Genomic DNA, 17,678 nt, shown 5'->3' on the forward strand with positions numbered 1-17,678 from the left:
TTAATAAAATTCAAGACCAACTAAATATCACTTTTTTAGGTCACTGACTTATGTTGTCACCCTACCCATGTCCTGTTACCTGGAATTCCCAGCTGAAATGCTAGGTGTCAGGACCCAGGAAAAACGAGATGTGTTCTCACTGCTGCACACACACAGTTAAACAATCTGCTGGAGATCTTACACTGTGAAATGTAGTGACTGATAACTAAAATTTCCTCCTTAACATTGTGACCTTATTGATTTTTGATATGAAACAGATTTCTGTCAGGTGGACATATTGTCATTTTAAGAGGAATATGCAGGCTGTGTGGTCCGACGCTTAAAGAAATGGGCTTGTAACCAGGAGGTCCCCGGTTCAAATCCCAGCTCAGACACGGACTCACAGTGTGACCCTTAGCAAGTCACTTTATCTCCTTGTGCTCCGTCTTTCGGGCGAGACGTTGTTGTAGGTGACTTTGCAGCCGATGCATAATTCACACACCCTAGTCTAAGTCGCCTTGGATAAAGGCATCTGCTAAATAATAATAATAATAATAATAATAATAATAATAGTGCTAGGCCTGTTTTTGCCTCTGAATACATTAACTAGTATTTCTGCGAACACCTGAGCCAGCATCAATTGCAACAGCATAAAACTAGTAAGAGTGTACTTTCTTTGTATTTTGCAGGTTTTATTATCACTCACTGGGTAGTAAACAAATAGGAATATATGTTACTGTTATTGTATGTCATACAATAAATCACATACCGTAAATAATAGTTTATATATTAGATAGATAGATATATATATATATATATATATATATATATATATATATATATATATATATATATATATATATATATATATATATATATATATATATATATATATAAGTAAAAGTAGTAAATAACCAAGTTTGATTTACCAATGTTGACAACAACAATTTTTCTTTCAGGCCCACTGCTAATGTCAAAAGTTATGAAAATCAATATGGATTTGGAAAAACAAGCCACAGCAGGGCTAATTATAGAGGTGCTTAATACAGTGAGTCTGTGTTCAGTCACAAACTGGGAGACGCTTGGGATTTATATCCCCTTCCTGTCATCAGCTTCCATACGCAGTTGTTTGATCAATATTTGGACCTCAAACTTGAATCGCCTTGCAAAATGCAAATCTCAAAACAGCTGTCATGCAAATATCTGTCAATTTCTAAGAGGAATGCAAGAACCGTACCAGCAGTGAAAAACACTTTCAACTCACAAGTGCTCTCTCTCTCTCTGCAACACCCCCACATTTACTTCCTGGAACTAAAACACAGTTTGCTCACAATTGTAAAGGCAAGACCAGCCACTTTAACTGTGGCACTATTTTAATTTCATATACAAACCACTATATGACCACTGAACACAAATTAAATTAACTGTACTCAATGTTTTAAATAATGTTTTTATTATTATTATTATTATTATTATTATTATTATTATTATTATTATTATATTTGAACTCACAGGTTCACTTTGTCAACACTCATTTGGGAACCCTACACCTACAAAATCTAAACTGAAGCACTGATAATTCCACTTGGAACAGCTCACACCAAAAGGCACTTGTGCTTAGTTTCCAAACCTGGTGCGTTTAAATGTATTGAATTTTTATTTTATTTTTTTAAAAATCACCGAACTCAACAGCCACAGCAAACGTTAATGTTACCCATCTCTTTCATGTGTTGGAATGGAGGATTAGTGCAATCTCTTAAACATACGAAATATAAAATGCATTGTGCACGTATAGCACCATGCAACATGGAACAAAAAAGAAAAAGTTCAATCCCAGGAATTGTAAATTGTGAATATTGAAGAAAACCCACAAAATAACTGTCCTACATAGTGTAACAGACAACAAATGCAAAACAGTTTTACCTTTTGAAGACTGGTAGGATTCAGCTGCGTTTTGTCAATTATTTTTATCGCAACCTGAAAAAAAATTAAAATAATGAATACGAACACCACAGTTTAATGAGGTTTAATTAACTTTGGATTTCTCTATGACACAGTAGAGTCAGATAGTAGTCAGACCTTTAACTAGTAGCTAGCTCACTGAAGACAACAGTAAAGTTCTCTACTTTACAAAAATGTAATGTAAACCATTTAATAAGCACAAAAACTTCAATTGTCGCTACTAATCCTAGATGTTAGAGCAGGCAGATGTGTTTAACAATATCTAGACGTTGAGATTCTTTTGGGCTTGAGGTCACACTAGATTATAAGCCTATACTCTGTTTCAATATTACCCAGTGTTAATATTACTGCACTTAACAGAGCCTGACCAAGCCAGGATACTGCCCCTGTCTCTATCTTATCTATCTGTCAAACAATGCTGCAGTAGAAAACAAAAGAAAGTATTTTTTACCTCTCTGCCAGTGAGGATATGCCTGGCTAGCTTCACCTTGGCGAAGTTTCCCTTGCCAATGGTTTTGAGGAGGCGGTAGTTTCCGATGTGAGGCTGTTCGTCGGCACACGAGGCGATGGAATTCCTACAGCGGGCTCCAGTGCGGCTCGGCCGCGTCGCCACCTCCGAGCGCCCATCCACACGAGACGTGTGCTGCGTGGTGGGGGTGAGTGGGTTAACGTTACTATAGGCTCAACATCAATATGAAAAACAACAGAACAACAAATCTTAATGGATTTCATAAACAGTTAAGTGAATTTTTTTATTCATTTACATCAGCCTGCTTTACAACTGGATGTCACTGGATTTCTCTCTCGTAAGAAGCTTATAATAATACACAGACCAAAATATTAGCTGAAAAAGAAATGCATAACATGCAATAGCGCCCACTTAATCACAGAAACATATACAAAACTTAAACTTAAAGAAAAAAACATATAGCTCCCAGAATTAGGTTTATTTTGACCTGTCAGAGTATTTTACCAACACCTTAAACTTCTACCAGTTCAAATATTGGACCTCATGTTGACTGCCAGCACAATATGTGCTCAAACCCTAATTTCATTAACATCACACGCTAAAAACACAGTTCATTTCGTTTTCTGTATTACTCAAAAAGTCACTGAGAGAATATAGACCTCCTGCCCTGAAAACTGCCTGCGCATTATGCAAATGGACTGACTCATTTCTATCAAGTGCACTTTAAACTGGTTCAGCACTATTACCCAAATCATGCCAAATGATTGCGGAACAGAGGAGTGCACTTCAAGATCAATGGGAGGCTTTTAAAGACACCACCAAAACAAGACTGGTTTGGGGCTGTTTGCTGTGCGAGTCGAATGCTAGTGAGAAAACCTGACTTTGATCAGCTTCCTCTGTCTCACTGAGCAAATCTCTAGGCTATTTCATAAACCGCTACCTTACTGCAGCAAGAACAAATGGGTGTGTAACATCAGCAGCTATAGATCCTTTATCACATCTGTACAAACACCGAATGTTCAATTTCTTACTGGCCAAAAGTAAAATACTTGACTGAAAACAGCCCACAGTAGGTCAGAGGCTTAGTTTAAATCCTTTTGTTTTTCAAAACCTTTAACATTGAAGGTGCTCAGGAAATATTATCCCCTGCTATATAACAACATTTGTTGTGACAAGTCTCTGGCACATTTTTGCGTGTTTTAACTTTTCTACACCACTATTGCTCGCATGAAACATAAAAGGGGGTAGTGCCAAGGCTCCCAAACTAGTGAACATCAATTGGGCTATATAGCACTGTCGGGCAAAAAAAATCATACTGAAACTAAAGAAAAAAAAAGTGCTGCTTTAATAACAGCAATAAATAACTTCTGGTAAACCAAAATAATGTTGTCATCACATTGCATCACACTTAACATAAGGTTTCATAAAAAGTTTCAGGATGTGGTTTACAAAAAAAAAACATTACTTTAAAAGTAGGACTCCAAGAGCTGTGGAAAAGCTGCATGACAGCAGTTTGCCTTCACTATACACTCACATCACATGATAGTCATATCAATGGACAATTCATTTCTTAATACCATTGAAAGGTTTCCATCTGGAGTGACATTGAGAGATTCAGTTACTGTCAATTGCAGCAAGATATTTGAATCATCTGTCATGCACACCTTTCATTTCATTTCAGCTGTCAAAAAATTACAACAAAAACTTTGAGACCAGACTAGTTTTGTGATGGCAGAAACAACAGAACCCCCCCCCCCCCACCCCCAACTCAACCAAGAGTATTGAAATAAGTCAAAGTTCTCCTTTTTGCTAAAACCTTGTTGTTGTTGTTTGTCTCTATGATGTTTGTACTAAAATCAGCTGTTAGGAAAATCCAGCATTCCAGTCAGGATTTATCTAAATTACATCTGAGAAAGCGCGGCCTTTTCAAAAATTAACCAAACTTAACCAAAAATTATAATTACAAAAGGAAATGGGTCTGCTTGGAAGAAATGTATACAAATGTTGTATTGAATATAACAGCTCAATCCAACAGCGATCTGTCCAGGGTTTAGTAACTCTCTAAACAGGTATTATATATAAAGTTAAGAATCTGTACCATATCCCTAAATCCTGATTCTGTCCAACTTGTAAATAAAATATATTGAAACATTTACATGAGCATAAAGACTTACAATGATGATGCAATGCCTCTTAACGGAGTGTGTCCCTTTCATGTTTGCATTCGTTATTTGAATGGCATCAAACCAGACTGGCCTATTGCTTTTGTTGCGAACAATCATTGATCAGCCAGACGTTTAAGTCAGTGTGAAAAACAGTCTGACAACTGCAAACACCACACAGCAGATGGCCAGTTAACAATGGCTCTTGAACTGGTTGGTGGGCGACTCACACAAAAAACAAAAAAACTATAAAATTTAAAAAAAAAAATTGTCTAACTGGGGCAGGTGAAGACCAGGTAAGTAGCATTGCAATGTTATATAAACTGCTATAGCGTTCTACATGCTTTGGCTTCTAAAAAATGTTTATATATATATATATATATATATATATATATATACACACACACACACACACACACATTGAATGCATGTTTAGTTATAAAATGTTTACAATACAGAATGGACTTTAAACTACAGCTGAATACTTAATTGTAGATATAACTGCTTTAATAACAATTATACTGCACTTATTAATTATAAATTATCTTTTGACCTGTAACAGCGTGTTGGTCTATAACCATTTTATTTGTTTAACGAATATATATCACAATTATAACAAAAGCATTAGTGCTGTGACATGTTTCACTATGCATCTCACTGGTCGTGTAATCATTTCAATTTCGCCACTAATGATAACATTATGAACAAAAACAATTAAAAAAAATCTTTTGTAACCAACCTTTAGTTACCACAAAAAAAAGAAAACGTCTATGAATTGTTTACTGCAACAAGGCAATTCAATTTGTTACTGTAACTGTCGCAAATACCACCGTTTTTCTCTCGATTGTACCGGCAGCGAGCTTACTACACAAACAAAACCTGTGCTTCAATATAGACAGCAAAGAATACGCTTGACTGCGAATTACCATATTCATTGCAACTAGCTATCTGTGTCAGGTCACTTTTAAATCAATATGATGCGTCCCAAGTTCGTGTAACTTGCAAAGTCGCTCACCGCTTCCAAAGTGATTTGCGTGCAGTTAACATTTACCACAGTAACAAAGGCAGTATGCAATTCATTCCTTTTAGCTTTATAACAATAATGCTACCAACACAAGACAAGCAAGCTATCAACACTTTACAGTGTGCAGTACAGATGAATGAAATGATACTGTTTAGACAGAGGTCTGGTGAAAGCAAAACAAAATCAGAACAAAACAGGTTATGTCTAAAATGTCTTCAATAATAATAATAATAATAATAAATAATAATAATAATAATTAGAATGCCAGATGATAAAATAGTACAGTACTTACATGTTCGGTGTCGCGTTCATTAACCGTGGGCAGTGGTGTTCTCGCCGACATTCTTCTCAGCCGTGTTATTAATATTTCCAGGGTCAGACCGGATCTTTTGTATTTATTTTGCAACAGTTTTCAGAACAGCAGACGCCAGACAGTTCTGTGATGGTTTTCAATAAAAACCATTGATTCCTTGTAAAGTTAAACCAGCCATTCAAACCTACCAAGTTCTACTCTGCAATGCTACCGGTCGCAACCTAATTAAAATATAACTTAGAGAACCGCATCCTGCCAAGTACGGTACAAACTATTCACCGGCGAAATCAGAAGAGACCTGCTCCCTCGCATAAATTAACGTGTACAGCAGCGTTAGAAAGGCAAACAGATTACGTCTGTGTAAAGTGAAATAAACACACCGAAACGGGCCCTGCTTCACTGCATTCACACACAAGAAGAGCAGACGGGAGGCGGGGTACCCGCAGAGATCCTCAAACCGGTTATCCCGTCAACATAAAAGACTTCCAGACGTGCTAAAAAATAAATAAATAACGAGCTCCGACCTGGGATTTCGTGTTTTAAAATAAATGGGATAGCTAACGGCTAAACCTCCAGCCGGCTTGATATCTCCCCATCTCCAACCCAAGCCAAGGTAAGGTTTGCGGGCTCACTGAATCCAAGATGGCCGCCCACTGTCAGGACTGTTGCAAGCCAAGCCCTGGGACTGCGAGAGGAAGTGAGGAAAGCAGCTGCATTCAGAGCTCATTGGAGCAGCTGCCAGGACAGCGCTGTTTGTTGTTGCTGGGGTGATTACAAGAAACTCACATTACCTGCCCAAGACCTTCAAGTGAAGTCTTACCTCATTTTTATAGTCCCCCCCCCTTATTATTTGTTGTAACTCCCTCAACTAATAATTGAGCTGTTGCTCCCCATGCAGAGTATGTACTCACCAGATCAGCTGCTATGTTTATCTTGTTTTCCGGTTTTGCTGTTTCTTGTAGGAGTCCTATTGCAAATGAACCCAAGTGACTGGCAACTAGCATCAATATGTTCATTACAACAGAGGGGCTACTGTGTTTGTTGAGGAATAGTGAGATGATGCATGTGCAAACTGTAATGCCCACTAATGTGTAATTACCAACAATGAAGTGGCTTATATTGACATGTATCTGCCTTATATAAAGACAGCTAATGCAATTTTGTTTTGACTAATTTGGCTATTGTAATTTCTCATATAAAACAACCTGGTTGTGACATATCAGTGTGAGTACACTCCTGTTACAGTTCGCTGTTGGGAGAGTGCGTTAATGATTAGTTAAAACTGTTCATTGGTCATCATCACCCCCCACTGTCCTGACAGAACCTCAGAGAGCTGGGGGCTACTCAAAAGCATACTCCTCAATCCAGCCTTATGATGCTGTATGACAGCACTGACTCCAAAGCATGCTTATTAACTGGCCCGGGCAAAAGCAACTGTTTTCCCTTTACATTCTGCTTAAGAGATATAATGCGTGCCCAGTTAACTGGATGTCCTTGCTGTGTCCTAGCTGCCACTGGAGCTAAAGAGTATGTTTTAATTGATAAAAGAACCATAATTGTCACCCTGTATATTTCACTGTGTTTTTCTGTTCTTTGTTTTGTGCTTGGTTGTTTTATGTTCATATTGTAACTTTATATATATATATATATACACACATACATACATATAGAGCGAGAGAGATAGATATACACACATGCTGTGCAGTTAACTACCATTCATTTAACTGTAAAGAATGAGAATCTGGTTTCTACTCTTATTTCACACTCTCTACTGACACTTGCATTAGTTCATGTATTTATCTCCATTCACTTCTATGTGGTACGGGGTGTTACCTTGGGATACAATTTAAACAAGAATCCATCCATTCATTTACAAACCATGGGTGTGGAAGGACCCAGCCTTCCAGCTGTCTCTGCTCACCCTCCCAGAAAGAGTCGTTCTAGCCTGGGGGCTCAGAATGGTGCTTGCTCAGTGGGGATGGAGCTTGAAAGTTGATTAATGATCAAGACATAAAACAGCATTCACAAATCGTGAAACGTTTTAGCTGTCTTGAGGAATTGCAGAAAAAACAGCACACTTTTACAACTAAATAACAGCAGGGGTGTAAATATATGGCTTTCTATCTACTTCTGTAAAAGGTAGGTTTTGCAAATGAAATGATATCATTAGTCCCTGTCCAAAGATGTAACCATTGTTTTGTAGCACACATATTGAGATGGAATATGTTTCCCTCAAAACTCAATAATCATTACAGTAATTAAAATTTAAAAATCTAGGTCTTGATTCATGGAGCTGGTGAAAAATAAAACATTCAGGCTCCTCCCCGTATCCTCCTCGTTGTGTTTATTTAACCAGCTACCTTTTTGCAGCATGTTGTCGGAGGATAAGATGTCCCTCCCACACTGCATTTCCTGTGTGGTTTACACATTATAAAAGACCATTCACATTGAAAAATAAAGAATGCATCTGAAAGTACTATTCAACATCAGACAAGGGCTGGTATTGAACTGCCAGAGTAAATATTCAAAAGCCTTTGTTTAAAGATGGCAGAGTATATCAGAAGTATATACAGTAATTTGTAACATAAATGGAGAGCCTAGCTTCCAATCACCATCTGTGTTACCTCATTCAAATATTATTTCCCAAAGTGGTATGCAATTAATCAGAAGGTTCTTGGTCCATGTCAGTCGTACTCTGGTTCTAAATCCAATTGAGCATTGGTCATTAATAATAAAGGTAAAAAAGGTTGGGTTTAAAAATAATTTGACAAAATCTTACCGTAGGTTTAGGTTTGTCAGTGGTAGACTGAAATGCCTTAACGGTGAATGAAGATTGCTATATCCTGGATTCTCTCAATACTGTACACCAGACAAAGTAATTAAAAAAAAAAAAAAATGCATGTTTTGTCTTTCAAGACAAAATTTGGGTTATTTACATAACTGTTGAAGTACCTATATTTGCTTATGCCTTTACTAACTCATGCTTTTTTTATTTTTATTGGCTGACACTTTTTTTTTTTTTTTTTTTTTTTTTAAACCTGCCTCCTTTATTAATAATCAAAAAATGTATTGTTTCAGAAGTCTGTTTCTATGGCAAAGCGTTTGCTCCAGCGTAAGCACAGTATATTCAGGTATCAAAACCGACTGAATATTACATTTTTTAAATGATGCAGCACTCTCTAGTGGTAATAAAATACAATTGCAGCATTTCAACTGACTGCCTATGCATGTTTAATCTTTCAAAATCCCCCCCCCCCCCCCCCCCATTTTTTATTTTTATAAATTTATATTATTATTCACCAATTACATCAACATTACCCAGATTCTTATAATAGATTGTGTGTAAATTCCCCCATTTGTTTTAACTAAACTTCACAGAACAGACAGCTAGTGCAGTTTTGGAATATATACCCAAATACCCAAAGTTCATTTTAAAGATTCTCACTCTTATGATGTTCATGTCAACTGGTTGGCTAATCTCATGGTAGTTTTTTTTTTTTTTTAAATGAATTGGCTTTTCATGCCAAGCTCCTGCTATAAATAAGAGCCATGTCATAATGTATTGTATGCTTATGTAAAATGATCATACTAACTTAGTAGTTTCATAATTTGAACATACCCACCAGCGTTGTTTAACATCGGACGCCAAGAATGGTCAATTTGCCGATATTTGTTTTAAAAGTTCATCCACCATAAAACAATTTTTTTTTTTTTTTTTTTTTTTGACAAAACAAGACATCTTTATTTCATATGTACTGTTAGTGCCACATATCCATTTTTAAAAACAAAAAGATACTAAATAAGCCCACTCAATAGAATCAATGATAGTCTTAGATTCCACCACAACTCACCAATAAGAATGTCAAACACAATATCGCAAAGCTGTAAAATTCAGATTAACAGTAGTAGCTGTGCAGGAATGCTTGTTGTATTATCTAAGCTTTGTAATCTACTTCAAAAGCAGGCAAGCTTTACTAAGCTCAAGCAGCAATTTTAAATGGCATCGATATCAATGTCTTCCTCTTCCTTGGCAGCTTTGACAGTTTCAACTTTCAGCTGTGTAGCAGAGGACAAATACACCACCTACAAAATTAAAAAAGAACTACAATAAATACCAGCACAAATTAATCATTCTAAAATCTTCAGATTTAAATAGCAACACTTAATGTTTAACACTTGGATGACAAGTAAAATCAGCCTACCTCCACATGCTCATCTTCCTCCTCCTCCTCCTCTTCACTGCCCCCGCTTTCCTCCTCTGCTTCTTTTAGCCATTTGATAAAAGGAGCAGCCTTAGCATGTATCTCTTTGGCCAGCTCCTTGGTAATGTATTTCTTAGACACCTATTCAAAAGAAAATATATATTAGTGTTAAAAAAAAAGTGTTCTCTTCAGACAAAAGCAGACCATAAAAAACACATGGCATGTCAGAAGTCAACAAGATAAACCACAGAAAGGAATCTTAGCAGCTTCATGGTTATTTGAAACAGGTCAGTGACTGCATCATGTGGAATCTTCTATTAACTTAATTTAAGCCTTGACCTCTGTATGAATAAATATGAAAGCTATGCTCTTCCTACACCATCAATAACAAGGTTAAGACACTTTTCGGCAAGTAGCAGGAATCAGGAAGCTTACCTTTTCGGCCCAAGCAAGGATAACGTCCTCGTCAAGAAGATCGGCATCATACATGTCCTTCAGCACAAGTGGGACTCTTGGAAGCAGTTGAGTCTGATGGATCTTAACCAGACATTCGAAGCCTCCAAGCAGGTATTTCTGGGCTTTTTTGTTGTTGTGACAAAACTAAGGAAATAAAAGAAAGACAAATGACTACCCAAATGTCCCCATTGTTAACCAAAACAGACATATGTTATTGTACACAATTTGTTTAACAACTCCCCCACCCCCCCCGCAAAACACAACTAAAAGGGCTTTAAACATTTAAAAAAAAAAAAAAGTCATAAAATTGTGTAATACTTACACGCAAAAAGTGACGCTTGTATTTCTTCATTTGGTCCCGGATGTTCTCGTCAAACAGCAGCTCACTCAGGATTAAGGGGCCCATGGCGCTCACATCCAGTCGCTCCGCTTCAGCAAGTATCTCTTTGTCTGCAGTATCGATGGATCCTTCTTCCTTTTTTTGCTGCAGATTAGAACAAGATTGTTAAGAATTTGTGGAATAAGGCTACCAACATCTACCGAGGCACAAAACTAAATTTAAACAAAAAAATTGGTTAAGAAAGTCTAATTCTTGTTGAATGCTGTACCATAACAAAAATACATTAATGAATGGAACAGCAAGTTAAAAGAATCCATCTACTTTAAACAACTGAAATTCATAAATTTCAATCTATTTTATTTGGCAATTCCTAACTCTCCCCAAACCCAACCTTGTACCACTGCAGGCTAGATTACCTTGACAAAGTTATAAAACAAATTGACTCTTTCCTCCAGGGTCTTTTCCAAATCTTCAGAGAGTGTCAGGTTTTTAGCATGATCACTAATTTCCTCCATTCTGCGCCTCTGAGCTTCTTCTGTGGTTTCTTCACCCCAGTCTTCATCATCATCATCCCTATCCTGTAGCAAGAGACCAAAAAAAAAAAAAAACTAAAAACCAACACAACACACTTTGTGTTACAAAAAGGTTCAACGCTGGACCTATATCCAAGCAAGTCAAATAGAATTGACAAACATGACAATACAAAAGTTCTGTCTTTTATAGATCAAATCAAGTGATATATTTAACATGCACTATACAATGTGTCTTATTAAGTTTGACAATTACAAGAAACACGTTTCAAGGTGCCCTGGAAGAGCCACTGAAAGCCAGAAATCACAATTTCTCCAGGTGCAGGTACTTAACTCTGCCCGTCTTATTGGTTTGCTGTTGTTACCAATTTTCCCTCACCACAAATGAAAAAGGAAGCAGCTGTCAGGTGTTTGAAGTACACAAAATGCTACCATGTACAAACCTTTGGCTTTCCAGAAGTGGAAATACATACAACTAAAAAGATGTATGTTTATATAAACATTTACTTACAACTGCGTCAGGTGCATCTATAGCATTAGGACTGCCAGCTTCTCCACTGTCAGATCCATTTTCCTTATCTTTACCCTTGCGGTTCTTCTTATCCTTCTCTTTTTTTGCAGATCCACTCTCATTCTCTTCATTAAAAAAAAAACAAAAAGAGTCAAACTGCCTACGGCAATAAAAAAATAACGCAACAATTACTTAAACTAATTTTAAATTGTAATTCCTGAAAAATGTCATAAATCAGGAGAAGACAGAGTTAATTAAATCGGTATTCTTGTATGCACCATTCACATTTTATTACTTTGACAGAAATTACTCACCAGGTGGGTTTTTAAGAATGAACGTGCAGAGCTTATGTCTTGTGTCAAGCATGCCTCGGTATCCGCAGGCTTTGCAGGAATTACCTATGGTTTGTTTCTTAGTATTGATATGCTAGGGAGGGGGAAACAAACAAATAGTTTATTCAAAGAATAACCAAAAGGTGCAAAAACAAATGTATTGTATAAACAAATGTAACTATCCATAAATATTTAGTCTCTTGTTCCAGGTTAAATTTAAGTTGTGTTTATGTGGACTGCCACCATAGAGCTTTAGCACTGATCAATGCAAGTAATTCTGGTCTCCAACACAGCAAGTGCAAGCAGATTTTTTTTTTTTTTTTTTTTTTTTTATAAGTTTGATTTAGGCCTGCAGTGTTATGAAAAAAAAGCATCTACATGAGATTGACACTCAAATCAATAGTCTTCTTTGCTGCTAAAAGCAGTTTAATATAAAAGACTGGTATTTATCAGAAACAGTATACATTAATGCAGAGTTTTATCATTATCAGTTAAAGTCACTGCAGATAAGGAGAATGTACACTGGTGCTAGTGTGGTAAACACAGATGCCCTAGTTAACAGAAATCAAGGAACTCAATAACTGCAATGCAGCAGTATGAACAGAAAAAAAAAAAATCGTTAGATAGGCCAACTTCTCCAGGGGGGGGGGGGGGGGGGGGGGGGGGGGGGGACAGGCATTGCAGGTTCTATTCTCACATGGGCTGGAGTTTCTTTTCCAACATTCTTTTTGTGTTTTTTTTTTTTTTTTTTTAAAAAAAACACCAAATCCCTTACTAATATTTTGTAACCATTCGTATGACCCCAATTACCCTCAGGACTATTTACCAGGTCAGTTTCTGGATTATCACACTCTGGACACAGCACAAACTTTCTAATGAATCCATCCAACATGTCTTGCAGCTTATTCGCCTCATGAGATCCATTGACAATAAAGCGGTCATTCTTGGCATCAAACTGGGTCTGTGCTCCCAGCTCACAACCAAAAAACTTGGTGGGATCTAAACAAAAAAGGAGAGTAAAGTTTATGCACACTCCATGTAGATGTCCAAAGAAACATCAACTAGCAAGACTGAATTACTCCCCAAATTCATACACATTTTAAAATTAAAATATCAACTGGTAAAACTACTTTATATACAACAGACATGTTCTACAACAGACATTTAAAAGATCTAAGCATTCCTTATTTCTAACACCAAGAATAGCATATCCCCAGAATCACAGGTAATATATTAAAGTTCTAGTTATGCTTGAAGCTAGTACTAGATTTTGAGAGCATTTTGTTTTAAATAGAAGTCTGTAAAATAAATCCACCCCTGTAGTGTTTTCAGTTCCAATCATTTGAATCGTAAAGCTCAGGACACATGCACACACATAGGGAGATCAGCTGACAAGCCTTGTTAACTTTGTATCAATTTGGAAAGGTGAATTAAGTCTTTTCAGCAAAATACATAAAAGGCATCACTTACACGTTGGAGGCCGATTAAGTGCCTTTGCAACGTCAACCATGTTGACTATAACTGTCTTTATTCCATTTCCTTTGCCCTCAACCTATTAAAAAAGGGCAAAGAATACAAATACATTTAAAAACTATTAGAATGTTTCTCCTGTAAAACTGGACCAAATCGGTTAGAATTCCCCATACTTTAAAAACAAGAAATCCTGTCAGATTAGCACAAACATTGATAAAAATGTCAAGATAAAATTATGCATCTTTGACAACCAAGCTGTATTTTCTAGAATTCCAGTCAACAGAAAGTGTGACTGGAACTAAAACATAATTAATATGGTAACTGGTAACGACTGTTCACAGGAGATTATTCAGAGACCAGAAACCCCTATGTGAAACTAGTTAGGAATAAATTTAGATAGGCAAGTCTCAGATTCTGCTGTTACAAAAGCGAGATATCGGGGTTTCAGGTTCAGTTATGCTGCCATATCATTTTTTTAAATGCACAAAATCATGTTCATGAACAGGCACTCTGAATGAATCAGTCAGGTCCCTTTACAATGGTGAAATACATCTCAAACCCAGTATATATAGCAGGTGGGGATAACTTTGCTTTCATCCCACTATTCAAACAAATAACATTACCTTGGCAATCAGACGGGGCATCTTGTAGCGATAGAACTGGTCTAAGACGCTGCGGTTAACGTTGACAGACATTTTGGCTTACTAGTAGTTTTGTCAATAAGATAAAATGATCTTTGCTTGCAATTTTTTGGTATCTTCTGTCTGGAGAAGAGCGGATGACATAAACGACTGTAAGTGTACTCGGTCTCTGACATGAAAAAGTTTGCGCCACTGAGGCTGCAAGCTCCTCGCTTGTAGTCCAAGTTTCCCCCACACAGGTACCAGCGCAACAGCTCTAAAAGAAAGGAAAAAAAAAGTTGTATTTTTTAAATGCATGGGTAAAATCATGCGAGATCATTTAACAAATTTCTGTTTGTAGCTAAATTATCAAACATAACATTGGGTTGTCATAGCTGTATAACATAGTAATTATTCATTTTGCTATATTTAATGTAAAATACAACATGGTAGAGATATTTATATCTATACACACACCAGTGTCTCCACTGGTGTCCTTTAAATTTGTTAAAATGTTTGTTAAACGAACTTAAACCAGACAGCAGATGCATCACATCAGTTTCTCAATATATATATATATATATATATATATATATATATATATATATATATATATATACATACACATACATATATTATATATATATATACACACACACACACACACACACACACACACTGCAAAAGCTGGATAAGCAAACAGCATTATCTCCTGTGAACACTGGAGGAAAAACTAGATAGAAAAATAATGTACTGGACACACCTTCCCGGGTTAGTTTATACACGGTTTATTATCTGTGTATTATGTATTATATTTTTAGCTAGTATTAACATATATTTACAGTGGATATGTTTCACGCGCTAGAAAATGTGTTTTATTGTACTGTATTATACAACAACTAAGTCTTGGCAGGTACTGTAACCCAGTTAATGGCAAACTGTTTCCCCCCTGTGACTTGTTCCAATGGTCGTATCAGAAAAGATGAATAAAAGAAAACACTACCTTGCCGTACAATTCGAGGTCGATCTTTCCAAATGATGACTCAGTAATGCAGCACAAAGCCACAAAAATAAGGTGAGCCCGCTGAACCAGCCAATCGCATGAGATTAGATCTAACTCAAGTCACAAACTACCGCGCAGGAATTTAAATACACACGTGTTGTGACAATCAAGTGGGAATATATCATTTTACACATCAAATACTCACAGGAACAAACTCGACTATAAAACGAAATATACACACCACTTCAGTCCCATATGCTAAAAGTGGTCAGAGTGCGTCACTAAAATTTATCACGATAATATATAGTGCGAACAGAGGCGCCATTTTGAGCCACATTACTACACTCGCTCCACATTTCTTTAAAAGAGAAGACAAGCCATGAAAAAGTCACAATAAACGAACAAATACCTTTCCCATCCGTCGCTCCTGTCGTCCGGGTACTCACCGTTTTCGTAAAATAAAGACATAAACACACCCCTGCTCGCCCTTGGACGCGATGAACTGCTCGGTCGCTGTGGGGGTTTGTGGTGTGTTATTATATTATATAAATACTGCACGGCGGCGGTGCAGATAACACAGGGTCAGACCTTTTCGGCGAAGAGGAATTCTAAAAAAAAACACCCAAGGTCAACGAGACGCCCTCAAAAGCAGGGTATCTGGGGAAAAACAACAACGTATATTAATTGAAATTGTATATTGGGATTTATCTTCAAATTTCTGAAGCTTGTAAAACGAGTTTGTAGCCAACGATGTGGGAATTACAGATAAGGTATTAATTTAAGTGAGAATTGTATTATCACATTCCTTCAATTAACTCAAATTAATTCACACGCTTCGCTTCAAACCGTACTAACCTCCAGAAGGTTCTCTCACGACCTGAACGACGCCAGAGTGACTCGACGCCAGTTACCAGCTGTCAATCCTAGCCGAAAAAATACTAATCCCACCTCCAACAGATACTTGATTGGACAAGGTTATTTCAGTGTGATATGATTGGCTCCAGATAATGACAATCATAATGCGACAGCGTTCCAGTTCTCAAGGTAGGTCAAGTGACAATGAATGTGAATAGTCTCGCGATATCTATAAACGGTGACTATTCTTTTTTTTCTATTTGCAGTTGTAACAAATTACATTGTAATCTCCGTGTGACAAGATGGATAATATCATTGTTGATATGGAAAAAGAAAAAGAAAAAAATAGAAAATCACAATATAAAATACTATTTTTAGAGTTACATTGACGGGCTAATTCATGTTTAGGTTACGCGACGGTCGCACCCTGAAGTGAATCGTATTTATTTATTGATTAAAAATGTGTGCAATGTTAATTACAATGTATCCGTTTGCAGGGAACAGAAAATCAAGCATTAAACGGTTTCCAATTAACTAAACGGCAGAGATGAAAACACAATTCTGTCGTTTTATTGTTTCACATTAAATAGACGAGGTCTAGTCACTGAGTCGTGTGCCGGCAGGTGTGTTTATGGTAAAGGCCACACACTGAGAAGCTTGGTCTGTGTTTCGTATTTAGATATGTATAAACACATTTTAGCATTAAATCGTATAGTTTCCACAGCAGTGTGTAGGCTGCTGTCTGTAGTGACTTTTCGGTTTATCAATTTAAGTACAAATATATAGTTAATATATATATATCATATATATATATATATAATACTATATATATATATATAGATATATATATATATCAGGAGATAGAGAGAGAGAGAGTAGGAGAGAGAGAGAGAGTTATTTTGTACTTATTAGCTCTACAGGAATGGGTCTTTAGGGACAGGGTTCCCCAGGCATTAGTCCCCTGGTGTAGAGGGAAATTTGAGAAGGAAAATTTTATTTAGTCAAGTCAATCACAATCCTACTGTATCAGTAAATCATTATTTAGTCAAGTCAATCACAATCCTACTGTATCAGTAAATCATGAAGGCACAGCTTGTATTTAAGAAAGAGTTCGACACCCTCTCCCTCTCTCTCTCTCTCTCTCTCTCTCTCTCTCTCTGTGCTGTACCACCAGACACTTTTCAAAGTGAATAAAGCGTATTACATTTTTTTTAAGGGAAGTTTTAAGTGCGAGATTCTGACTCACTTTGGAAGTACAGCATTTTACATTTTGGGCAGAACGGTGAGGGTTGATACAATGTTTTTATTTATTTATTTATTTGCCTAAGATGGGGGTTGGGGTGGGATTTGCCACTGTAAACAGAGTTACATCACAGGAGGAAAATACAATGATTCTTTTAATAATTTGAAACCTTCTCATTAATTACCTTATTAGTCCACTAGATGA

General features: G+C 36.7%; 2 protein-coding genes across 13 annotated transcripts in view; both read right to left on the bottom strand.

The window, feature by feature from the left end:
- LOC121324812 (MAP/microtubule affinity-regulating kinase 3) overlaps positions 1-6,577 on the bottom strand; it is a 50,493-nt gene extending 43,916 nt beyond the window's left edge. For 7 of the 10 annotated variants that reach the window (XM_041267004.1, XM_041267005.1, XM_041267003.1 and 4 more), the window contains exons 1-3: positions 5,889-6,574; positions 2,393-2,584; positions 1,903-1,956 (exon numbers count right to left, since the gene is read on the bottom strand). In XM_041267004.1, coding sequence (XP_041122938.1) covers positions 1,903-1,956; positions 2,393-2,584; positions 5,889-5,939 — 297 coding nt within the window. In that variant the 5' untranslated portion in view covers positions 5,940-6,574. Of the gene's footprint in view, positions 1-1,902; positions 1,957-2,392; positions 2,585-5,888 lie in introns of all 10 variants that reach the window. The other 3 variants (XM_041267011.1, XM_041267012.1, XM_041267006.1) reach the window with 3 other exon arrangements.
- A 3,118-nt stretch (positions 6,578-9,695) lies between these two features.
- Positions 9,696-16,332, bottom strand: LOC121324813 (eukaryotic translation initiation factor 5-like). Of its 3 annotated transcripts, none has more exons than XM_041267015.1 (12): positions 16,232-16,332; positions 15,823-16,033; positions 14,377-14,650; positions 13,751-13,832; positions 13,107-13,279; positions 12,263-12,374; positions 11,949-12,073; positions 11,324-11,485; positions 10,890-11,051; positions 10,547-10,711; positions 10,112-10,252; positions 9,696-9,992 (listed from the first exon to the last, which is right to left on the bottom strand). In XM_041267015.1, the coding sequence occupies exons 3-12, from the start codon at positions 14,446-14,448 to the stop codon at positions 9,903-9,905; spliced, it is 1,284 nt and encodes a 427-aa protein (XP_041122949.1). In that variant the 5' UTR covers positions 14,449-14,650; positions 15,823-16,033; positions 16,232-16,332; the 3' UTR covers positions 9,696-9,902. The 3 variants fall into 3 exon arrangements, with proteins under 3 accessions (XP_041122949.1, XP_041122948.1, XP_041122950.1); XM_041267014.1 differs by having other exon boundaries at positions 15,786-16,033; XM_041267016.1 differs by having other exon boundaries at positions 15,786-15,984; positions 16,232-16,330.
- Between the last annotated feature and the right edge of the window lie 1,346 nt (positions 16,333-17,678).

Source organism: Polyodon spathula, chromosome 12, assembly GCF_017654505.1.
Source record: "Polyodon spathula isolate WHYD16114869_AA chromosome 12, ASM1765450v1, whole genome shotgun sequence".
NCBI lineage: Eukaryota > Metazoa > Chordata > Actinopteri > Acipenseriformes > Polyodontidae > Polyodon > Polyodon spathula.